The sequence below is a fragment of the Herpailurus yagouaroundi genome, unplaced genomic scaffold (assembly GCF_014898765.1).
Source record: "Herpailurus yagouaroundi ecotype Mexico unplaced genomic scaffold, PumYag 221, whole genome shotgun sequence".
NCBI lineage: Eukaryota > Metazoa > Chordata > Mammalia > Carnivora > Felidae > Herpailurus > Herpailurus yagouaroundi.
This window is the reverse complement of record NW_024412452.1, coordinates 9,663,032-9,686,808: the sequence shown is the minus strand read 5'-3', so window position 1 is coordinate 9,686,808 and position 23,777 is coordinate 9,663,032. Positions and strand designations below refer to the sequence as shown.

The 23,777-nt window shown below is 53.6% G+C and overlaps 4 protein-coding genes and 1 long non-coding RNA gene across 7 annotated transcripts; 2 read left to right on the top strand and 3 right to left on the bottom strand.

Moving 5' to 3' along the window:
* Positions 1-2,361: 2,361 nt before the first annotated feature.
* On the bottom strand, positions 2,362-4,701 carry PCGF1 (polycomb group ring finger 1). The gene is made up of 9 exons (XM_040458439.1): positions 4,584-4,701; positions 4,051-4,156; positions 3,742-3,894; positions 3,499-3,570; positions 3,271-3,376; positions 3,013-3,046; positions 2,829-2,915; positions 2,613-2,693; positions 2,362-2,509 (listed from the first exon to the last, which is right to left on the bottom strand). The coding sequence occupies exons 1-9, from the start codon at positions 4,674-4,676 to the stop codon at positions 2,462-2,464; spliced, it is 780 nt and encodes a 259-aa protein (XP_040314373.1). The 5' UTR covers positions 4,677-4,701; the 3' UTR covers positions 2,362-2,461.
* On the top strand, positions 4,670-6,134 carry LOC121019222 (uncharacterized). The gene is made up of 2 exons (XR_005785505.1): positions 4,670-4,778; positions 4,988-6,134. It is a non-coding gene; the product is annotated as an uncharacterized LOC121019222 (long non-coding RNA).
* A 4,105-nt stretch (positions 6,135-10,239) lies between these two features.
* Positions 10,240-13,006, top strand: TLX2 (T cell leukemia homeobox 2). The gene is made up of 3 exons (XM_040458437.1): positions 10,240-11,055; positions 11,450-11,687; positions 11,833-13,006. The coding sequence occupies exons 1-3, from the start codon at positions 10,656-10,658 to the stop codon at positions 12,047-12,049; spliced, it is 855 nt and encodes a 284-aa protein (XP_040314371.1). The 5' UTR covers positions 10,240-10,655; the 3' UTR covers positions 12,050-13,006.
* Positions 13,007-13,735: 729 nt separating this feature from the next.
* DQX1 (DEAQ-box RNA dependent ATPase 1) lies at positions 13,736-20,573 on the bottom strand. Of its 3 annotated transcripts, none has more exons than XM_040458428.1 (11): positions 19,565-20,573; positions 19,125-19,318; positions 18,354-18,738; positions 17,787-18,020; positions 17,597-17,696; positions 17,336-17,494; positions 17,042-17,233; positions 15,335-15,454; positions 14,972-15,162; positions 14,452-14,642; positions 13,736-14,208 (listed from the first exon to the last, which is right to left on the bottom strand). In XM_040458428.1, the coding sequence occupies exons 1-11, from the start codon at positions 19,799-19,801 to the stop codon at positions 14,052-14,054; spliced, it is 2,160 nt and encodes a 719-aa protein (XP_040314362.1). In that variant the 5' UTR covers positions 19,802-20,573; the 3' UTR covers positions 13,736-14,051. The 3 variants fall into 3 exon arrangements, with proteins under 3 accessions (XP_040314362.1, XP_040314361.1, XP_040314363.1); XM_040458427.1 differs by having other exon boundaries at positions 17,336-17,696; positions 19,565-19,820; positions 20,184-20,573; XM_040458429.1 differs by lacking the exon at positions 13,736-14,208 and having other exon boundaries at positions 14,481-14,642; positions 15,088-15,162.
* A 126-nt stretch (positions 20,574-20,699) lies between these two features.
* On the bottom strand, positions 20,700-23,760 carry AUP1 (AUP1 lipid droplet regulating VLDL assembly factor). The gene is given in 13 exon segments (XM_040458436.1): positions 20,700-20,881; positions 20,991-21,109; positions 21,296-21,411; positions 21,524-21,643; positions 21,775-21,877; positions 21,979-22,045; positions 22,299-22,372; positions 22,468-22,540; positions 22,778-22,962; positions 23,161-23,311; positions 23,391-23,528; positions 23,610-23,704; positions 23,707-23,760. Coding segments are annotated over 13 exon segments (1,317 nt in total). The 5' UTR covers positions 23,746-23,760; the 3' UTR covers positions 20,700-20,844.
* Positions 23,761-23,777: the final 17 nt, after the last annotated feature.

The following is a 23,777-nucleotide window of genomic DNA, read 5'->3' as shown; positions in this document are numbered from 1 at the left end:
GGTCTGTGTGGCGCAGAGCCCGCAGCTGGCCTGCATCAGCCACCTCGGGAGACTCACCACAGCTGCCTCTGCCACCACCGCTGACAGACAAAAAGAAGGTTCTGCTGGGCCCCTGGCGAGGCCGCCACTGGTCCGCCATCCCAGATCCTGTCCTGAGCACCTTCTACTGCTCCTTGGCCTCAAACCGTGCCTTGTCAAAAGCCTCATCCTGAGGCTTGGTCCCTAAGTCAGCCTTATCTTCTGACTGGGCCTTTTTGACGCCAAGCTCCTGCCAAGCCCCAAGCTACTCCCCAACTCCTCCTGCAGCCACTTAGGACCTGAAAAGTCCCCAGGAACGTTTCTACCTCCTTCCCCCCAAGTCCAAACCTCTCCCTGGTGAGTCATTCCTTGAAAATGCCCTTTCAGGGGTGGCTCAGTTGGTTTAGCCTCCGACTCTTGATTTAGGCTCAGGCCATGATCCCATAGTCGGTGAGATGAAGCCCCACTTGTGGCTCCTCGCTGTCAGCCCAGAGCCTGCTTGGGATTCTCTCTACCTCTCTCTGCCCCTCCTCCTGTTTTGCAAGCACACTCTGTCTCTCAAAATAAACATTAAAAAAAAGAAAAGAAAATGCCCTTTCACCGACAAACTCTTTGAGAACAGCCTCAGTGTGGCTGCTTGAGTGGGCATGGAGTCCCCGGAAGAGACGGGGGGAGCCCTGAGATAGATATAATGAATCCCAAATCCCTAGATGTATGTTGGTGTACAGGCTGATGCAAAGGAATGGAAAACCCCGGGTCCTGGCAGAGAGAGGGTTTTCTGGAGGAAGTGACACTTGGACCTTGAAAAGACAGCTGAGTATGGGCATAGGGGGACAAGCATTCCAGGCATGCAGCTCGAAACATGGGAGGCATGGGGAATCTTGGAGATTCTGGCAGGGTGGTTGTTCTGCAATGTCCCCACCCTCTTGCTTGTTGCCTGCCCCTCACACCTGAGGGCTCTTGCTTTCTGCAGCCTCCCCACATTGTGCTTTTCTCATGGTCTACAAGTTTCATCTGTGTGGAGGGAAGCCCAGGTCCACCGTGCACTGGTTGCTATGCCCAGTCCCTTTAGCCCCCCGCCCCAGTCTCAGGCTCTCTCAGCCAGTTCAGACCTCCTTCACTGTACACCTCCTCCCAAGTCTTCTGCCACCTCATCTCTATCCCTGGGAGCTCCGTGCCTTCAGCCCTCACCAGCTAGGCACAATGACCCCTTTGAACTCATGGGAGTCAGACTTAGGCCAGTGTAAGATTTAGGTTTCAACTTGAGTTCTGGCCACAATTTATGCTGCTTGCTCCCTCCCACTTGTCCCAGATTCAGCCACAGCCTGTTAGCTTCCTTCAGGAACTTGCTTTCTCCTCCATCTGTTATTGGCCCAGTCAGGCAAGTGTCTGACTACCCCACTAAGAGGTCATAGAACAGGAAGACTAGCTAAGTTTGTTTCCAGAGCCTAAGGCTCATGGCTGGGCTCCTATAAAAAAGGGGATGTTTGCTGAATTAATCAAGGGAGTTAACAGCCTTGCTGCTTCCCTCTTGTTACTTGAAGCTGCCTTTGCTCTGCTGGACACTAGTTCCCTCTCCTCATCCTTGCTTCACCTAGTCCGGGTACCTGAAGGACAACCATGTCTCCAACTCAACACCCTTGTTCTCCCTGTGTCCCACCCCGCAATTTTTTTTTTTTTTCGATTCCTTCCATAGTGCAATTCTTTGATTTTTTCCTTTAAAATAGCACTCTTCTGGGGCGCCTGGGTGGCGCAGTCGGTTAAGCGTCCGACTTCAGCCAGGTCACGATCTCGCGGTCCGTGAGTTCGAGCCCCGCGTCAGGCTCTGGGCTGATGGCTCAGAGCCTGGATCCTGTTTCTGATTCTGTGTCTCCCTCTCTCTCTTCCCCTCCCCCGTTCATGCTGTCTCTCTCTGTCCCAAAAAAATAAATAAACGTTAAAAAAAATAATAAATAAATAAAATAGCACTCTTCTTCAGTCCTTCAGTGGCCACTGTCCAACCCTAGCCCTACTCTTGAATCAAGACACCTCCAGTCAAGTTTGTAGCATATGCTGCAACACTCAAGTAGAGTGACAGCTCCCCTCCAGAAAGCCTTCCCTACCTACACACACACGCGCGCACACACACACACACACCCCACACAAGAGCTGGTATGGGTAGCCTGGTTCCACTTAGCTCACCTTCTGAATTTTACATGTATAGAGTCCTCTACCCTTCTCCTTTGGCAATTCACTGAGGGGCAAGGGACAGAGAGAGGCCCTCTTTCATGATGAAACTCAGAGGACTTCTAAGGGAAGCAGGACACAGAACAAAGCACGCATAGGTGGAAGGAAGAGAAAAGATGCTTTTTTAAAGTTTTTATTTCAAAAAATAAAGCCGCAGTTAATTTCACATAAATATCTGGGGAGGGAAAGGGACAGGGATGTGGTGGGGGCTTGGCCCCTACCTCCTCTTCTCTTTCACACTGTATTGTAAAAGCAAAGGGGATGGCTAAGGAGAAAACAAGCAGAAGAAGCAGTCGGTGGGAGCATTCTTACTCAAAAGGCCCCCTCAGCACATCCCTGCCCTGAGGACTGCCTCGGCCCTGGCTCACCTTGCCGAACCAGCGGGAGAGCCATATCTGCTTCATGGTCATGTGATCTGGGAGAACTTCATTGTCAAAAAGGAGCTGTACCTAGGAGGGAGATGGGGACAGTTTTAGAAACCCCTCTCTCATGCAGGTCAAGAACTGCCCTGGTCCACTACAGACTCTGTGAACTCCCTTTGAGCTCCTCCCTTTCCCCCAAACACTGGCTGTGGGAATACTCACATGCTGGGGATTTAGCATTAAGCGGTGACATAGGACCCTTCGGAGATGACGAACTTCAGCTCTAACAGAACATCGAACATATTTGTTCTGGGGATAGGGAGGGAAGGCAAGAGGACAAGGTGTGTGAGGGAGGGGCAATGGGGAGGTGAGTCCTCAGAGAGGCCCTCCCCTCAGCCCCTCTCACCTGCAGGATGCTTTTATTCTTGTCCTTCCCAGAACTAGGAGGGAAACAGACACAGGTTAGGAGCCCTATCTTTCCCCCTGTCCCTCACCAAGAGCCATGGTATACTCTCTTCAAGGGAAGAGATACTCCCCCTCACTGCTCACCCTCTCACTAAGCCCCTCCCAGGTTTTGGGTCACTGCTTGCCCTCTCACCAAGCCCCTCCCAGGTTTTGGGTCACTGACATTGTCACATCAGACAATTCATGACCTGACCCTTACCTCAGGCGCTCCAGGCATAGACTCAGCTGCTCATCATATCGATAGTAGTGGGCTTTAGAGTGGTCGAAGCTGCTGAAAGGGAGGCCGAGGTTGCTCAGGGCTGGCTCTAAGAAAGAGTAGTGAGGAGAGTGGCACAGATTCCATACTCCTTTTTCCCCAGAGAGAAAAACTGGGCAGGAGAAATGCTCTGGGGGGTTTACCTTACCCTCCTGCTGCCAAGGGACATACCTTCCCCACTGGGCTGGGTGACCCGGTCCAAGCCTCGGGACTGGTAGAATTCTCGAATCCGTTTCTCTTCACCTAGAAGGGAGGGGGGATGTGGGAAGTAAATATTAGCCCTCCCTCATACTTTGTCCCTCTTGGGTTGTCAACCTCTTTACCTACATGATTCCCACCAAAGCCTTTGTCATCTCAAGCTGCCACCCAGCATCAGTCCTCCAGAGACCCCTCAAAGTGAGGTTGGTCACTCACTGTCTTGTAAGCCAGGCACTAGCTTGTACACGATGTCCTGCATGACCCGGTCCAGTTTGAGGTTGAGCAGTGGCTGTGTCTCGTGGATCTTGATGTTGCACATGGGGCAGTACTTACTGGTTTGGAGATACTTCACAATACAACTCTTGCAGACTGCAGGAAGGAAAAAGCAGACTCTTAGTCTCTCTGGGAATGGGATTCACGGGCTGGGTGGGGTGTCTGGGTGGTTGGGGCAGGCGGCCAAAAGCCTGGCAACTAGCTTGGTGGAGACTAGGGCCTGAAGGACCAGACAGAGTCCAGGGCACTCACAAGTATGAAGACACTCTGTGATGGTGGTGGCATCCACGAAGTAGCCGGCGCACAGACAGCAGACGATGTGTTCATTCAGGTCTTTGATCTTTACTCGGACCTCCTCCTGCGGACACACCGCCCGTCACCAACCATTCCCTCCAACGCCAAATCATACGCCTTCCCAGCTGCGAAAATGCCTCTTTCATCACACTCCAAGGCCAAGCCTCGCACCCTGCACGATCCGCAAGGGATTAGCTCCCGGGAGCTGACACTCCCCCTCCGCCCAGCAGGGGGCTCCGCGCACAGCGGGGGCTCCCTTCCCGTGGACTCGCCCGACCTTCCTTTCCCAGGGGAGACTACACGACGTGGGCGGCACAATGCGCAAGCGTCCTAGCTCGGAATTTGGCAACCCGATCGCAATCGCGCAGGCGCATTGGGCACCCTGTCTCTGCGCAGGCGCACTGGGCGCCGGGCCAGCCACCGCCCGTCCTCTAGCCGGCCCCAGTTCGCACCGCTAGCCGACCACAGCAGTAACCCCGCCGCCCCTGCACCTCGTTCCGTAGCGGGTCCATCTTGTACACTGACTGGAGCTGGTTCCGAAGCCTCATCGCGATCGCAATCTGGCCCCCCTGAGGAGACGCCATCTTAAAGGCTGATCCCGGCCTGCCACTTCCGGTGCCGCCTGCGGGGCGGGACTTGTCGCCCAGCAACGAGGGCTTAGGTCTTTTCGGATTCGTTGACCCTCTGTAAGGCCCCGCCCATGTCCCTTTCTCCCCGTGTGCTCACCTGAGCCTCACTGGCCCCTCCCCCTCCTCAATCCGTAATTAGGGAGTGGGGGGGCGTGGGGAGGGGGTCCTATCTCATTGACCTCTTGTAGTAATCATCATAATAGACCCTACTCGACCGCGGGACTAACTTTTGGAGCCTGAAAAGACTATCCCCTTCTACCCCAAAGGGCCCGGCGGTCTCTGCCAGCCGCCGCTTAGGGTCGTCTATCTCCTGTGACCACGACCCCGCTAAAGAAGCCCCTCCCGGGTTCTCTCCTCATAAAGTCGCCCTCGTCGGCTGACGCGTACGCGTTACGGAGCTTCATCTGGATGGCAGGCCTTCTCCCGGCTCCCGGCGGGATTTTCTCGGGGCTTTGCGGAGTCTCGGGGCTTTGCGGAGAGGGTGGCGGAGAGGGTGGCGGGGAGGGAGAGACCCCCAGGGACTTGGTAGTGATCTTATTCCGTCCCCCGCCCCCCCCCCCATCCTCCCCTGCCGCCGGGGCTTGTGGTGGCGGCGAGTGGTGGGGGGGGGGGCAGACCCTGGTTAATGATGATGATTCAATCATCGGCGCCTGCGGAGGCCTGGGACAGACTAATGCAGAGCAGATGCCGAAGGAGGAGGGGAGGAGGACTAGGACACTACCGCACATAGACACGCTGAAGCAGCGAGCGCCTGCAGTAGCATAGGCCCAGTCCCGTACTTGGAGAGGACGCAGGAGCTCTAGACCGTGTGCACTGCCATCCTTAGGTACTTCCAGTGGGATTAAAAACCAAGGATAAGTTTACTGTGAAGTATTAGCGTCAAGTGCAGTTGGAGAATCAAGGGAGAGACCCCAATGGAGACCACCAAAGGCTTTCTGGAAGAAGTGGGACTTTGGGTGGTCACAGTTCAGAGAATGGGGGTGGGGTGCCTGGATAAGAAGTGTGGTGGAAATAGAAAAGAAAGGCAGATTCGAAGGGATTGACCAGGGAGAGGGATAGGAAAGAGGCAGAGGTGTGGATGTGGGAGTAGTGATAGAAACAGGGCCTAATGGAGCTGGGACTTTAGCCTGAGGGCAATAGGGAGCTAGCAGACCTTTTTTTTTTTTGAAGGGAGGGAATTATTCTATGAAAGAAATATTTTGCTCATTTATCTTCTAGTAAATTGGAGTGGATAAAGCAGCAAAAAGTGATGAGATTAGTGATTTTTTAATTAACCCCTTCTCACTACGTCCACTGCTTACCTCCCTGCTCCAAGATACCATCATCTGTCCTCTGGATGATTGATTGCAGTGGCTTCTTGCCTGCTTTCCTTGCTTCCACGTTTCCATATGAATAAAAAAGGATATAAGTTAAGTTTTTGAGTTGATGGATATGTTTATTATCTGTGGTGGTTTCATGTGTGTATACATACACTTTTGTACACTTTAAATATGTGTAGTTTATTGTATGTTATTTTTACCCTAAGAAACCTGTTAAAAATAAAACTAAAAAATCAGGTGTCTTTTCCTTAAAATTCCAATAGCTTTCTTTTTCAGAATAAAAGCCCAAGTCCTTACAATCCTTCAAGGCTTTGCATGGTCTCTCCAAATCACTCAGTCTCTCCAGCCATGCTGGACCCCTCACTGTTTGTTGCACAGATAACACGAAGATATACTTGCATTATCCCCAACTTGAAATGCTCAGATGTCCAAATGGCTCCTTTCTTCCAGGTCTTTACTCTGTGAGGCCTTCTGTGATCACTTTAGATAAATCACAACCCCCACCCTTTCACTCCTCCCCTTTCTTTGCTTTTTTTTCTTCTTCTTCTTAGCATTTATTGTTTTTCAATATATATTGTCTTTTGTTTTACCTGCCTCCCCCATTAGAACATAGGCTTTGTTGTGGCAGGATTTTTTTTTTTTTCTGTTATGTCTGCAGCTATATCTCCAGTGTCTGGTGCATGGTAGGTGTTCAATCAAAATTTTCTAGATTAACACATGAATGGATATAGGTGGTGGTGATGATGGCCTAGATTAGGGTTTTATCAGTGGAAATGGAAAGGAAGGGCTATATCTGAAATATTTCAAAAGAAAGCATTATAGGAGGGAGTGAGCGGGGAGCTTGCAAGGGGAGCATGTCCCCCAGCCTGGTGGACTTTAAGGTGGCTGCAGCAAAGGCAAGCAGAACTGGCCAGAAGGTTAGGACAGAAAGGCTGGAACACAACAAGTGTCAGAGCCAAGGATGGAGATCTCTGAGTCTTCTGGGTGGATATAATAGGTGGGACTGTTAGAATGGGTGAAACCTGAGCAGATGTAGAGAGAGGGAAAGCTGAAGTCAGAGATCTGAGAATGCCCAGTCTTCAGTGGAAAAACCAAAGTCAGTGGAGAAAAAACATAAGCATTGATTATGAAAATCTAGAGAAGTAGACTAAGACAATATTACATAAACCAAAAGGGACATTTCAAGAAACAGTTGGTGAGCCAGAGAGTGAAACATGTCAGAGAAGTCCTCAATAGGGACATAGGAGCTCTTTGAAAAAGAGTGTAGTGAAACCAGGTTGTGATGAGTTAAAAGAATAAATGATGAGGGGGTGCCTGGCTGGGTCAGTTGATGGTAGAACATGTGACTCTTGATATTGGGGTTGTAAGTTCGGGCCCCACGTTGAGCACACAGATTAGTTTTAAAATAAGTAAAAAAAATTTTTTAAAGAAATGGTGAGGAAGTGGAGGCAGTGGGTATGTGGTGGGGTGGACCAGGGAAAAGAAAAACAGAATCTCTCTTGGAGATAAAAATCTCTCTTGTACAGATAAAAGAGACCTAAGACAGCAGGGGGTAGGAAGGACTAAGCTAATGACAGAAATGATGATACAGGAGTGGGGACCATCTCCTGGGAAAGACACTGCACAAAAAGCAGAAAGGAAGGAAAGGCACAGGCTGAGAATGTGCCTCTTCCTGTGAAGCTGCAAGCTTAAAGGCCTGACAACTTGAAGAATTAGGGACCACCTGCATGCATGTAGGACATGGGGAGATGGATGCAAAGCAGTGTGTATGGGAGGTGGGAGTTCTGACCTCAGGGCCTCCATCCTAGATATAAACTCAAAGGAACCACTTTTTCCAGAGAATTGGGATCAGAGAGGTGGAGGCAAGCAGAGAAATTCCTAGGACTGTGGCTGACAGAATTGGATACCCATTGTTTCTGAAGTGAGGCAGTAATTTTTTTTTTTCTTGTAACTCCCCAGAAGATATGTATATATTACTGGGTTGGTGACCATTCCCCTGCCCAAGACTCGGTTGGGCCATCTCTGGGAGGCAGTGCCATCTGTGCTGACCTCAAAAGGCAGGATGAACAGTCAGCAGGTATACAGGTCTGCACGATGTTGCCTCTTCCTCTCTGATTGATTCATTCAAGAAGGATTTATTCAGCTTGATTGTAGACACATTAGTGCCCACCCTTTCCTCAGAGGCCCACCCCCTAGAGTGGGTAAAGGGACTGCCAGATTCCTAACCTGCAGGCCAGTTCCTCTCAGAGTCTTTATTTACTTTGCTGGCTCCCTAGGCTCTCTGTTTTCGTTCAGGGGATCCAGCCCAAGCTGTCTCGGTGGTTTTCCCTGGACAGCAGAACTTTCATACTCCCTAGTTGCCCCATCTCTCTACTGCTGACAAAGGATGCTAGGGGAGGTGATAATGGCTGTCTTTTCCACTAAGATAACAACACAGCTGCCGAATTGGCAGGATCCTCTGCCCACCTTTCAGAAGGGGCTGTTGGCAGGATGGGGAAAGGACTGAAGAAACTGCATAGTGGAAGTAGACAAGAAATTGGGGGAGGATGTTACATATTATTAATGCCAACTGCCTGCCTCCCGCCATGGTCCACTCCCTTCAGATTGAGGCTTCTGAGAACACCAGGGCCTGGTGGCTTTAGTGGGGGAAAATCCACTCCCTTTTTTCTCTTCTTTATCTTCCTGCCCAGATGCCCAAATATCATTCCTAATTCCCTGGAGAGAAAAGACCCCTTATCCTGCCTCAGGCACTGGGCTGCAGCCCATCTGCTAGGGAGAAAGGAGGGGCAGAGTCTTTTACCAGGAGATCCTGGAGAATCAACTGAAAGATCCGTGCTCTCAGGGAAGCCCGTTTACTAGACTTAGAAGGCATTTCGGCTTATACGGGTAACCGGCAGCCTGGAGCCTGGAGTGGAGCATCCAGAGTGGGCTGGAGTCTAGGGGCTAGGGCTGGCACAGCAGGGCGGGGTCCTTTGGCCACCACGTGTCCAAGGCAGACCAAGCGGCTCATCGGTGCCCACCCGCCGCAGAATGGTAGGAACACCCCCCTCCTTGCGCCCAGTCTCACCGGCTCGGAGGCGCCAGGGCCCCCCCGGGGCCGGGGCGGGCCGGGGAAGGTAATGTAATTCCGACCCAGCTAACCCGATTATGGCGGCCTGCACCGGGCCGGGAGGCGGCGGGGGCGGGTCTACGACGCGGGGGCCCGCCGGGCCCGGGTCCCATCCCGGGAAGGACGCAGAGTTCACACACTCCCAGCTCTTGGGTCCGCGGCCAGAGGTCATAAGGTCACCAAGCGGCTTCAGTTTTTCCCCACCTCCCTTCTCTGACACACTCCAGGCACAGTTTCTAGGGCTTGGGTGGGGTGTAGCGTCTGTGGGAAATGAGGCGGCTGATCCCCCCCCCCCCCCCCGAAGGCTTCGGTGAGGACTCATGTGTCGCCTGTGGAGATTTTGTCCTCCTGACTTTGAGGAGGGAGGGGAGAAGTGTGTGAGAACAGACTTCCTAGGCGCCTAGTGGAGGGGCAGAGTCCCGCATCGGTGGTCCCCTGTCCGGGGCGGAACGCCAGCCCCAAGCTCTCACCGGCCGGAGTTGGCCCGGCTTGGGCCAATGGTCCGCTCTACATCGATTTCAGAAAATCGAAATTCTCAGAAACACAGGGCATCAATTGCTGGCGCTCCCGAAAGGAGGTAGGGGCCCTATGGGAGAGGCCGGGAGGTGCACCAGGATAGCTGGCCCAGAGTGGTTGTTGCCCGCCCTAGCCCCCCAGACGCACCCTGCCACTCCCTTCCCACACCTGTCCTCTTCCCGGGCCTCCAACTCGTCGGCGCTGTTCCCCAACCGCTTCCCATCGCAGCCAGGAAGCCACAACGAGATTTGGTCTTCGAGGGCACTTAGGCGGGGGCCACAACGAATCCGGGAGTTGGCAGGCAGGACCCATCGCGAGACGAAGAGTGGGGGCTGTGGGAGGAGGCACCTGCGAGGAAGCCGGTGAGGCCCAGGAGGCCCAAGGCGGAGGCCGGTGAGGATGGAGTTGCTGTGCGCATCTCGGCTGACTCAGCGGGCAGCGGCCCAAGCTCTGGCCCCTCCCGTGCTGAGCCTGGTTCCTAACACCCTTGCCACCTCCCCCCATACCCCCACCATACCCGCCCGCCACTCTTCCCCGTGTTTCGCACAAACAGGCGTCTCTTTCCCTTTAACGGGTCCGGCCCCGCCCCTGCCCTACCCCCAGCCCCCACTGCCCACCCAGTGCTGATCTGTCAGTCACTGCCCCAGCCCCAGCCGGCCAACCCTCTCCACCCTGCACTCGGGCAGAGGCCCCGGCACCCTAGCGTCCATCTGAGCTTCAGAGACAGCAAGGGCACTCCTGGGGCCCCCGCCGGTCGCGCTCCCCCGGGATGCGAGTCCCTGCGCCGACGCCCGGCAGAGGCCGGCACGGGCGCGGCTACTCCCCGTGCACAGGCATGAAGATTTCCCGGGGGGCCCGGGGACCCACCGCGGCCAGCTCCGCGGGCCCCTGAGGCCGTCGCCCCCAGCGCTCCGCGGCTGGGCTCCCAGAGTTGCCTGGGGCGCCCTCCCCAACCGCCAAACCTCCTGCGGTCCTCCTTGACCCGGACCCATGGAGCCGGCGGTCCTGGCCTCGCACAACCTCCCGCACCACGAGCCAATCAGCTTTGGCATCGACCAGATCCTGAGCTGCCCGGAACCCCCCGGGAGCAGCCTAGGCCCCGGTCGGTCGGGCCAGGGCCATGGGGAGAGTGTGGCGTTCTCGGGTGGATTTCACGGAACCTCAAGCTACGGCCCCGCGGGATCGCTGGCCCCCCTACCTGGCAGCTCCGGCATGGGCCCAGGTGGCGTGATCCGCGTCCCGGCGCATCGTCCGCTGCCGGTGCCGCCGCCTGCGGGAGGTGCCCCCGCGGTGCCTGGACCCTCTGGCTTGGGCGGAGCCGGGGGCCTAGCGGGACTCACCTTCCCTTGGATGGACAGCGGCCGCCGCTTTGCCAAGGACCGGCTCACGGGTGAGGTTGCCCGACCCTCCAGCGTCTTGCCCCACACTGACCCCCTTTCCTCATCTTTGATCGTCCTGCTCCAACTCAACTTCCCCGTACGCTCCCCGCCCGGATCAACCCAGGCGATCCTTCCCCAATTTGTGTCTCGTGGTCGCGCTGCTTAAGAGAGACGATGGGGTAGGAGCTGCCGTCGATGCCCGCGCCCTCCTTTGCAGGCCACAGTCCACACTGAGGGGAGGGAAGGATGAAGTTCCGGGGGCCGTCTCTTCCTTAGCAGAGGGGGAGGGCCATTTCTTCCGAGGCCCTTTCTTGTCTGGAGGCCTTTGCTGATGCGAGGCCGAGCCTGGGGCACCTGGAAGGGCTGCCCTGAAAACCTTGCCCTGTTCTTTCTTCCTCCCTGCAGCCGCACTCTCGCCCTTCTCCGGGACGCGCCGCATAGGCCACCCCTACCAAAACCGGACCCCTCCGAAGCGGAAGAAGCCGCGCACGTCCTTCTCCCGTTCGCAGGTGCTGGAGCTGGAGCGGCGCTTCCTGCGCCAGAAGTACTTGGCCTCGGCCGAGAGGGCAGCGCTGGCCAAGGCCCTGCGCATGACCGACGCACAGGTCAAGACTTGGTTCCAGAACCGGCGCACCAAGTGGCGGTGAGGCGTGGGGCGCGCGACGGCTGGCGGGTGGCGTCAAAGTGGCGGTGAGGCGCGGGGCGGGTGAGGCACCTCGGGCCCGGCGGTGACGATGAGGCGCGGGGTGGGCGAGGGCTGGCCTGACACCGCGACTCGACTTTCACAGGCGCCAGACGGCGGAGGAACGCGAGGCGGAGCGGCACCGCGCGGGCCGGCTGCTCCTGCACCTGCAGCAGGACGCCCTACCCCGGCCTCTGCGGCCGCCGCTGCCCCCCGACCCACTCTGCTTGCACAACTCGTCGCTCTTTGCGCTGCAGAACCTACAGCCCTGGGCCGAGGACAACAAGGTGGCTTCCGTGTCTGGGCTCGCCTCGGTGGTGTGAGCGACGCCTGCCCAACCCGCCGAGCGCTCTTTTCCGGACCGAGGCGCCGTGTGGAGCGCCGGGCTCAGGGCCGCGGAGCGCGCGGCTGACCATGCCGTGGCTCTGTGGTAGCGGAGCTTGTGAGGAAGGGCTGGCTTTGAGGCTATCGTCGAGGGCTCCTGGGCCACTGCCGGCTCCCAGGCTAGCGTTGCACGGTAGCACCGTGCTTAGACGTGGCCTTTCCCGCCATTTCCCAGTCAACTGTGGTTGCACCCCAGCTGGAATCCGAGCAGCCGAGAAGGCGGGACCTGCAGTATGGTAGCCAATGAGGTGAGGGGAGGGGGAGGGCTGGCCAATGGGAGCTGCTCTCCTGAGGACTACGGATTCTTCCGAGGGTGGGTTAGTGCTGGGGTTCTGGACCCACAGGGCAAGCTCAAGGTGGTGCTGGGTTGGGACGGCGGCAGCTCGCACGCACTGCCTGGGCCTGTACCAAAGGTGTGATGGAAGGAAAGAAGACACCAATGACAGTGGTATAACGGAGGAGGTGCTGGAGGGTGAGAGTCTGACTGACTGTGACAGGAACCAGAGGGTTATCCACACTGGGCATCTCATTCTTCAACTGTAAAATAATCGCCAAGGATACCTTCCTGACTTTGAACCTCATGTTGTCGTGTGTGTTCAACCCGCTGACTCCGTCCTCCTCCTTGAGCCTCACAACGTGCCTGGGCGGCAGGCAAGACGGATGCTTATACACCCCATGAAAGACACAGTCACTAATCTGGCTCTGGTGTCCTATGGGGACAGAGAGGGGAGAGGGGGGAGCAGTGGATAAAATTAATGGGCCCTGTGGAGTTAGGGTGAGCAGAATTTGGCAAATAAGTAGGGATATCTGAGAAGAATCAAAGATAATTCCAAGGTTGGAAATGTAGAGGACCAGGAGATCAATGGTGTTGTGGATAATAAAGAGGAATGAAAAGACTGGAGCAAGATAACTCTGCAGACCAAACTAAATGCCAGACCTAAAGAGAATACATTCTGGAAAAGTGCTTTTGGGGGAGGTTGGTTGACATCTATGCAGACGTGGAGCTAGAATGATGAGAACAGATAGAGTCTCCAAGGGGAGGACACTCTGAGGAGAAAAAAGCAGAGTTGTAAGGATTAAATCTTTCTTTCTACCAATTTCTACAAACACATTTACAATGTGCAAGATGATGGAGGATATCAAAGTTAATAGTTCAAAGGAAGAAAAGGGAATGAGCACTCAGCTGGAAAGAAAGGAAAGCATGATGTCCCTGAAGTTGTTAGAAAGACTTTAGCTTGTGAGTGGGCCAGGGGCTGCTGGGAAGCTTATTGATGGAAAGTTAAGAGTTTGGGGATGGTTGCAACAGCCATGAGGTTTAAGAAGGAGCAGGATCTAAGTTGTATGTGAAAAAGGGAAGATTTTTGTCTGATTTCTTACAGCACTCTCATTCTTCCTCCCCTAGAGGCAGCAGTAAGACAGAGGGAAGTGAGCTTTGGGCAGGGTCAGAGACCAACTGTTGTCAAACTGCTCATGTTCTAGGGTAGTGACAGCTAGGTCAGTCACAGCACCAAGTCTTGACCACAGGAGGGAACCAGGCAAGAGGATATTGTGGGGGGAGGTGGATGATATTGTGTCATCTCTAACTCATGGATGTTGTGTATGCTGCTGCAGAACAAAACTCAAACTTGACACATAGAAAAAGAACTTTTATAGGCCAAAATGAAGCACACAAAGATGGGTTTGGCATAAGTTGGGGGCTTGGCGGTGACATGTCAGTCACTCTCCAATAAATAGAAGAAGGCTAAGGAAAGGGTCCAACCTTATGTATACTGTGGCTTTCCCAATTCCCTCCACTCTTGGTCCACCACTTCTTGAGTCTCAGATTCCAGGATTTACGTTTGACCCTAACCTTTGGCCTTCTAAATCTGGCTGGCTGCCTTAGTGCTAGCCTGAGGGGGATCTAATGCCTTGAGATGAGCTCAGTTCCATTCCTTAGGCAAGTCACTGCAGGACACAGGCATCTCCAAACTCTTGGGTGGAGGGGGATTCACTTTCTATTGAAGAATCTGCCATTTCTTCTCTCAGCTGGTTCAAGAGGTCTCTGCTCTCACTGGGAGGCAAGTTACTAAGGAAGTATGGAGGGGCCAATTCCACCAGCCTGACAGAGAGAGTCACAATCAGAAGATGACTTCTGTATCCTCTCTTGTAATACAGATTCTTTTTTTTTTTTTGTAATACAGATTCTTAAACTTCCCATTCTGTCCACAAACCCTGCCTCTTCAAATCATATGTCACTACAAACCACTAAGATATCCTCCTCTCCTTAAGGCTAACTCCCCAGCCATAATTTTGGCCCCTAGAAGGGGAATGGGCAACGTAGGAGGGGTGTCAGGGAACTCACATCTGTGGTTGAATCTCAGAAACAATGGAAAGGCAGTTGTCTTTGGAAATGGAGAAATTGTGGTAAAGCACCCACGATGGAGGTCTGGCTGGAGCCCGGCGGCTTCGGTAGCAGCAGTATGGGGAGAGCTGGGCCACATGCTTATGTGTTAGGAGCAGGTAATTTCCAGTCCCATCTGTGTCTCGGGCCACCTCATTGAAAAGCAAAGATAGTGAGGGAGTGAGTGGTGGGGGCGGGGGGGGGGGAGAGGAAGACAACAGAAAAAAGAAAAGGGGGTTGAGAAAGAATTAGGATGGGTGGTGAGAGTATTAAAAGTAAAGCATCATCTCTAGGTGTTAGAGTCCCTATCATATGGCATTTCCCATAGCCCCCTGTACTCCAATGCCTCAAAAATTTCTTCTGGTTCTTAAAAATCCTTTGAATGATCATCTGGACTCCAATTTCAGAGACGGCATATCAATTTTTGATCCCTCTGCTTTCTGCTCCATTTATGACCTTCACCCCAACTCTTTCCCCTAACCTTAAGGAAGTATCCTGACACCAGTGCTTTCTGAAGGTTTCTGCGATTCTGCTCAGAGCCAAAGGCTGGCTGGGACAAGGGAAGTTCAATTCGTTGCATGAGTTCTAGGAGTTCACCTCGAAGTTTCCGGGCTTGGCACAATGCTGCCCAGTTTAGCCCCCGAGCCTGACACCAAGCTTTGTCTGCTCCACCTAAAAGAGGAAAGGGAACAGCTACAACTACAAAGAGAGCCCCAAGAGAACCCAGAGTTTGGTCAAAGGGCCACCTCCTCCTGGGCATAGAGATCTGCCAGCTGGTTGCATACTGATTCCCCTCTTTGGAAAATCTGGGATTTTATAAGAAGATGCCGAGTGGGCTACTCACTCTGTATAAAGGCTTCGTACACCTGGATCAAAGAACTGTGATCACCATCTGTGTGTTCCAGGGCTCGGCGCAAGGCAGCTTCTTCTGCACAGTGTGGAGGCTGGGTGAACCCAGGGGCAGCTGGAGGCAGAAACAAGGAAGGTCATTTTGGGGAATGAGAGAGGATAGTAGTATAGAAGGAAGGGTGAAAAGGTATAAAATGCCATTTTGGGAAATGTATTCAAAAGACATCGATAACTTCTAGGTGCTATAAACTTTATTAGACAGTGAACGTAAATAATGAAAGAGTCTCTGCCCTCAAGTAGTTTAGAGTCTAGTGGGAGACATAAGCAAGCTTGATCAGCACAACAGGTGTGTGGGCCAATGTTTGAAGTTTTGTTAGGAATAAGCTCAGTGGCAAAGGGGCAGAGAGTCTGAACTGTGGGCATGGCAAGGCACAGATGTTAGTAATGTGGCCTGTTTGGAGAACTGCAAGCACTTAGTAAGGGTAGAGAGAATGGCATGTGTGGCACAGTGGCAGCAGATAAAGCTGGAGAGGCAGGTATGTGCCAGGTCATGAGAGGTTGGATGTGCTGTGCTGATGAGTTTATATTCTGTCTGGAAGGTAAAGAGTAGCTGTTGGAGAAGAGTTTTGAAGTAAGAGAGTCCACGTGTTTGAAGAAGTTTACTTGACAAGTTAGGAGGCTAAAGGAATCCAGTCTCAGTGGGGATGAGGATCTAACACTGGCACCGATAGTGAGTTTGGAGACAAACAGATGAATTAAAAAAAACACACACATTTAGGAGATAAAAATGAAAGAACCCGGAGAAATATTAGTCTAGAATGATGGCAGTAGAGCTGCAGAGGCGATGGCATGCTTTTGTGGTGGTGGTGAGGGAACAGTTTAAGCAAAGTGCTTGAGTTCAGCTCTGGGCTGGGATACTGTGGACAATTGTGGTAGAAATGTTCATCAGGAGTTGGATATATAAATCTAAGATTCAGAAGAATGATATTGGCAGGGAGATACAAGGTTTGGAAATTTTAAGTGTAAAGATGGCACTAAAGACCATGGGTGTGCATGAACTTGCTTGGAGAGTTCAAGGAATGAGAAGGCAAAAGGGGAAAGGATGGAACTCGGAGGTCTAATTTACCGTGGGTAAGCAGAGGACAAGGAGCCCAGGAAGAGATGAAGGGAATGACCAGAGAAGTAGGATGAACACCCAGAGAAGCAGGTCACAGAGGCTTAGGGATCGGGCAGTTTCAAGGTGGGAGTGGTCGGCATTTTCAAGTGTCAGAAGGTCATAAGGAGCAAGGAAGGGCTCAGAAGTGTTTAGTGGATTCGGCCTGGGGGGTGGGGCGGGAGGTCACTGCTGAGCTGAGACTTGTCAGGGTTGCTACGGGCCTAAGGCTGGGATGCAGTGGGCAGGAACACACTAGGCAGACTGGGACAGAGGTTATTCTGTATAGCTGCTGGGGGGAGTAGAGTGTGGAGGGAGAGGGGTGTGGAGCTCTAGTAATAATAGGAGAGATTTAAGCATGTTGGAGGCAAGAACCAGCATTGGGAAAAGGCTAACGAGACAGGAGAAGGATAAGTGATTAAGGCTGTGATTTTGGGCACTGTAAGGGAAGCATAGGAGATGGGGCTGGCCTTTGGAGCACCAGCACATCAGAAAGGGCTGGGAAGGACTGAAGTGGTGTCAAGAGCCAGAGACAGAAGTGATTTATACCAGTGAGCATGGCGGCCAGGGTGAGCATCTCATCCACACAGTCAAACTCGCAGGAGGCCAGCAGGGCTTTGGCCAGCTCAGGGGGCAGGGGGAACTCTGATAGGATGACTCCCAGGTCTGACAGGTTCCCATCATCATCCAGAGCTGCCAGATAGTCTAAGTCTTCTAGGGCCTGCATCAGTGCTTCTGGAGCTGGTGAGGAAACAGGGCTTATAGGGCAGGAAGTCTCAGAGCCTGGAGAGCCCGGAGAGCCTGGAGGTCAGGCAGCAGGACTTGGGCAGGAGGGGTGCTCACCAGGCCGGTCCAGGAAGTGACACTCCCCTGGCTCTGCAATCTGTCTCCTCTTTAGTAGTAACACCAGGGGGCTCAGATTCTCCTCACATACCCTGGGTGAGGGCAGTGGGGGCGCCTCTAGTTCTAGGAAGGACTTAGGGTACAGGCAGAGGCAGGATCCTGAGGGGAGAAAAGATTTGGGACAGAAGGCCACCGTAGATTTCTCAGAGTTTGTGTGTGGTGACTTTTCATGTTTGATCTCAGAAGGGCAAAGACTCTTACCTGGTAGGACCCCTCTTGCCCGGAGTCTTCTTGCCTCTGCCTGACATTTGCTGATTGGTCTCAACACTTGGGATTCTGCTCGGATCTGAGGATTGTACACCTGTCACCGCCCCCCAACCAAGGCCAAGACAGATCAGAGCGGGCCACTTCTATCTTTAGCCCCCTCATCCCCCTCATCTCTCTCACTCACACTTCGAAGCTCCAGTCCTGAGTCAATGACATGTCGGATGGAAGGGAGGGAGAAGGAGAAGTCAGCCAGCCAGTGAGTGACCACGACCTTTCTGGCACCCAAGTCTATGTCCTCGTATGCAGCCTGAACAGCTGGGCCATGTCCTGGGTGAAGGGGCAGCACTCGTGGTGGAGGCCCTCTGAGAGCCAAGGGCCCCACCTCCCTGGACAAGGATTCACAGCACAGCAAAATTTCCTGAAGAGAAGGGTGGGGCATTAAGGCAGTTCTCACCTTTTTGGGTGACAAACCCTTTTGAAAAACTGATGAAAGCTATGGTCTTTCACTCTGAAAAAATGCACATACTCATAAAGTTGGGGGTGTTATAATTTCAGGAATTTACTGAACCACAGTCTCTGCCTTAACATGGATTCAAGGAGGGGGTGGTAGACCTCTTTACCCTGAAGTCCTTGACTTTTCCTAAGGACCCCAACATAGTAAATACTATAACTCCAATGTTCCTAACAAGCATTGCTCCCCCAGAAAGGAAGGCGGCATACATGTGAATCTTCTTCTGCAGCCCATTTTTACCTCCTCACTGGGCAGGTATACTAGCACATCTCCTGGAGTCTCCTTCGTACACAATTCAATCACAGCTTGGCAGGCAGCTTCCACTCGATCAGTAGGGACAGTGTCCCTGTATACAGGAGTGGGACACGCACCAGGCCCTCTGGGTACACGCACAATAGGAGGATTGCCCCAGAAGGCTTGGAGCTTAGGTTCAAGGGCAGGGTCAGTAACCACAACCACTCTTGAGTCCCCTGGAAGGTTTCCCAGGCTGGCATTTCGCAGTAGCCCCTGGAGCAAATCCGAGGCCACTGACCGCTCCTGAGCCTCATCCAGCACCAGCACGCCCCAGGCTCCTGTGCCCCGGGTTGAGGCCACCTCCTGTAGAAGCAGCCTGTCCCAGCAAAACCTGTTGACATTGGCAGTGGGAGGAGTCAGTGTGGGCAGTGACCAGCTCCAGGAATCCAGGGGAGTGACTTCCTGTTGGGGGAGGGGGCTAGGCTTTTGATTATAAGGTCAGAAAAAGACCGTGAACCTGTATTGAGACCCACAACCCCACTGACGACATTTTGTTCACAAGGTGTACTCCAGTTGGGAGAGTGGGACTCATGATGAGGGTGAGGTTGAGTGTCCGAGGTCCTTGGCTGGGGTTAAGGGCTTCATTCAGCATTGTGTCATGCATGATTTAAAGGGTGAACTGGGCTGAGGGAGTGTATGGTAAGATGTTAGAGGACTGGGCTTGTTTCTACTGGGTGAGGGGAATTAGATTTGGGTCAGGCCTGCAAGAGGCCTCACCTGAGCAGGGTGTCCGGCCCAGTGCAGTCTTCCTGGGGAATGCTGTATCCAACCTCATGACCCAGGGTTAGGTCCATCTCATCGGCAACCCGCAGGGCCAGGCTCAGGGCTGCCAGAGGGTGGGGCTGAGTGACAGTTACTTGGCCTTCCTGGAAACCCCTGGCCAATGCAAACTCTGCGCACCATTGAGGGATCTGGGGTAGGGACAGGAAGGACAACCAATCAGCAAGATGCAGGACTTCAGTCAGAAGTGCTGGGGCGCTGTGGCCACTTTCATTTGGGGAGTTCCCTGGTCTTTCACCAGCCACCCTGGGGTCAGTCTAACTGGTCTCCCTTTGACCACCTCCCCAATAACCCCATGCAGCCCAACCCCCACTTCGCCTGTGGAAGGACCAGTTCTCTAGCCCCTCCCTTTTTCTACTCCCAGAATCTCCCCCAACCTGGGTGCTCTTGCCAGAGCCAGGCTCTCCAGACACCAACACCACTCCCGAGGGGCTACTCTCCAATTGCTCCATGAAGATAAAGCGAGCAGCCCAGATGGGTAAGGCCCGGCGCTGCTCAAGAAGCTCGTAGTAGCGGGAAGAGAATGGGAGCCCGTCAAAGGGGTTCACAGCCAATTCAGACTCCCTGGGGCTTGGGCCAGACTCTTCTGCCAGCCCAAGAAGCTGAGAGGCCATGTTGGCTGACTGGCAGTACCTACAGAAGGCAGGGCAGTGATTAAGGCTTCGTATGAAATGAGTTACACCATCTTCCCACCCTTGATCCCTAACCTGTACCCTCAGGTGATACTGCACTGGGGTGCATCCTTCCCAGCATTTCTTGCCTGCTACAAAACCGCGGAGACCGGAGTCTGAAAGTGAGGTACTATCACAAGCGGACTATTAACCTGTAGTCAGGTAGTAAAAATCCTGTGACTAACATAGGGGGCCTCCAGGGCAGCAGGAATTGTGCTATCCTGTGGGAAGGCTCCGAGAGAAAAAGGATAGAGAATAAGAAGGGGACAAGAATTGGGGTGGGGGGGGGTGCGGCGACAGGGCCACAAGGATCCTGGATTCAAACCTGCTTGCAGCTCTGAGACGTGTCAGGATGGCAGCCAGTTCTGGACCCACCCAGCCAGTCACCACCAACCCAGACCAGAGTGAAGTACAAAGGTAAATTCCGGCTCCACCCTGGGGCTGGGCTTAAATGGGAACCCTAGACTGGTTTTGGGGTGGGGCCATTTGCTCCACCTTATTTAACCTGCCAGAAGCCTATAAGGAAAACAGGTTCCAGACACCACACTGAGCATGTGTACTCTACAATGTATATTGTACTTGTTAGTGAAAGGCATCTTGGGACTTGAAGTTTTGCAAGCTGTTTCTTCACAAAGCTGAGCTGAACACCCAAGCTAGGGTCCAGTGGCTGTTGGTCTTTCGTTCAGTTATACTTCCTTAATATCACTCATCTCTTGACACGAAGAGGTGATTTCAACCACCTCCCACAAACCCACAAGGAGGCTCTCACCCATGTTCTTCCCAAACCAAGGAAAAAGGAACCTGCTCAGTAGGTTTTTGAGACCCAGAGAGGCAACAGATATACCTTGAGTGAAAACCCTGAATTTAATGTGGTTTTGGGGGGAGCCCCATCCCTCCCTTTTTACCACCCACCCTTCCAGCCTGTTGTAAGTTGGGTGAGGGCTGCCCCCAGTCTCCGTCCTGCGGCTCTGGGTGCCATCCTGTGCTCAGTCAGCCTCCTGGGCCTGTCTCTCTGTGAATCTCCTGTGAGACATAGAAAGAAGACATTGTGTGGGCTTTGTCGTATTGTCCCTATAATTACCACTTTTCTCCAACCTACCCCTTCCTGCCCACTGTCCTCTAAGCCCCTCACCTTCTCGCATATTCATACAGTGCCTGCTTGCGCTCCTGTAGGCTCTCCTGCCGGGCCCAGGAGGACTTGGCAAATGTGAGGGCTGTGGGCTGAGGGGTCACCAGGCCAGAGCTGGGGAACTGAGGTGATCACAATGTCAGAGGGCTTGCGAAGTCATCATCATTAAACACGCATCGAATGCCTACTTTGCAAGAGAGGCACTGTGCTAGGGTCTCAGGATCAAAAAAGAGATATCAAGGAAAGGGAGTATGAAGACTGCCCCTACCCACCAAAGTCCTGTACCTAACCATTTCCTGGGGTCTCACCTTGGGAGCGGATGCTGTGGAAAGGGACTGGGTCCCTTCAGTGATATCTTCAGGCATGAACGCTACAGCTCCCTCAAGCAGATTAGTGATGGTCAAGTCTACACAGCCAGTCCTGGCTGGGGAGAGAGGAAGAAAGAAGGAAGTCTGTTTCCCTGCTCTACTTCTCCCCTCACCACCCACTTTTTCTCTCTGTGCCTGTCTCCTGTGTGAGGCTACCCTTTCCCATACCCAGGTCTCTCTGGATGACGCCCAGTGGCACATGGGGTAAAACCTCCTTGACTCTCTGAGCCAGAGTTGCCAGCTGCACATCAGGAGAAGGGCCAGGGGAGGGAGGGAAAGAAGACTGGGCTGCAAAAAAGAAATCCGAAACATGGTGAGTGGAGAACTGGGAGGAAGGAGAGGCTGACTAGCAAGGAATAGGAAGGAAATCACAATAGGCTGTAAAACCCCAAAAAACTTTGTGTACAGAGACCATATACCTGACTGAGGGCGCAATCTGGGGTGTCTTTGTCGTTTCATGTGTTCTGCTTTGTCTGCTGGAGTGAGCCGTGTCCCTGTCTGGCCCAATTCTTTGGCCAACAGCTAGGGAGAATTGGAAGGTTGAAAGTGTTAAGGTTGCAAGACTTCCTCCTTCTAGTCTTAAGGAAAAACTCCACCTCCACCCTGCCTGTGTACCCTACCACCTGTTGTACACGGAGGGCAAACTCCTCATTCCCCTCCCCTAGCTGGCGATGAACAGGACGGAGCCATCTGCAAAAAATAAAAAAATAAAAAAATCCAGGACCATGTTGAGTGCACCTGGGGTACAGTGTGTCACCCTCTCCCCATTTTGATATTTCGTTTCATGGAACAGTTGTGATTAGGGTGGGGAGATAGTAAACACTTTGTATTGCCTCTGTGATAGAATCTTGATACTAAAAGATCTGCAACAGGACAAGAAGAGGCAGCCTCTTCAAGGAAGAGGTGAGCTTCTCCCAGCACCAAAAAAGAAGACAGTTAATACCTTATTTGATACACGGTGAAAGGGACGAAAAGTGACCACAGCAGTTCTGAGACCCAGGAGGCATCGGACACGGTCTGAAGGAAGGGCATGAAGGGAGGTCTAAGCCTCGGCCAGGAATGGGAAATTTGCCCTCCAAGCCCCAGAGATTCCCTGTCCAACACACACTCACCACAGAGACTAGGGGTCTCTGGACTCTCAGGGTAAGAGGTTGTACCACATCCTGAATAGAAAATGGCCAGGAACTAGAAGAGGGAAGAGAAAGTAGGATGGGATTCTAGCCAGTCTTACTTAGAACAGAAAACTGTCAAACTGTACAAGTAGATAAATGAGGAATAAAGAGATAGAGGGGGAAAGAACTAAAAGTGAACAGAAAGGAAATCAACTAGGATGGACAGGGCAGGGCTGAAAACTGTGAAAACTCAAGGGCCCCCAAGCCTGACCACCTACCCAGCTGGAGACCCATACCTGTGCTCACCCACCTGAAGCGCAGCAGCCCCTCCCGGCCGTTGGTGGCCTCTTCCTCAGGGAATAGCAGCAGAGGGGTCGGGGGAAGCCTCGTGGAAGCACAGAATCTCTTGAGTGACTCCACCAACTCCCCCCGCCCATCCATCTCCATGAAGCCCCGAGACCAGCATACAAAGCTTGGGGGACTATTGAGTAGAGGCTAGAAAGGGAAAAAAGAGAAAGCAAAAAAGGAATATTGAAAAGTGAGAAAAATTGACATATGGGGTAGAGAAGCGGGATTAGGGGTAAGATTCAGTATTTCGTGGTCCCCAAGGGAAACCTGGGAGGGCAAAGGGGAGCCTTGGGCTGGGCCCCAGGGAACCGCCCCGTGGCACTCTCGGCTTCGCCCCCCACTCACGGTGCTACAGCTGGTGAGCAGATTGACTATGTTGTGGTCGAAAGGTGTCACGTGGTTGGAAATGAGGACCCTGACGCGGTGATCCCGGAGTCCCGAGTCCTCCTGCCGGGCCACGAGCCCCAGCACCGCACACATGGTCCGCACCACGAACCTGGGGACGCAGGCAGTGGTGACTTCACGGCCTCGGGCCGGGCCCAGCCCTGACCCTCCCGGAATCCCTGGGTTGTTACCTGCGAAGGACGCTGTCTGGCAGAGCGCAGCTGACCAGGAAGACGTGGATCCCAAGAAAGAGCCGCAGGACGAGGAGGCAGAACCCGACGGGAGCGTAGAGCAGCAGCGCGAGGAGCAGGAAGCCGTCACCCGGGAGCCTGGGGGCGAGAGGCGGGGTGATCGGGCGCCGAAGGCCGTAGTGGATGCGGGAGCCGACCTCTTCCCGCCAGGGCTCTTACCGGTGCGAGTCAAAGAGCCGCTCCGGCCCCAGCGCCTGAGAAGGCTCCATCGCTGCTGCTTTAGGGCTGTTCGACCACGGCCGCCATCTTCGCGCCCCGCCGCAGGGGCTCCTGGGAAGGCGGAGTCTTCGGGCATCCGCCCAGGGTGCCGGCACCCGAAATCTTGAG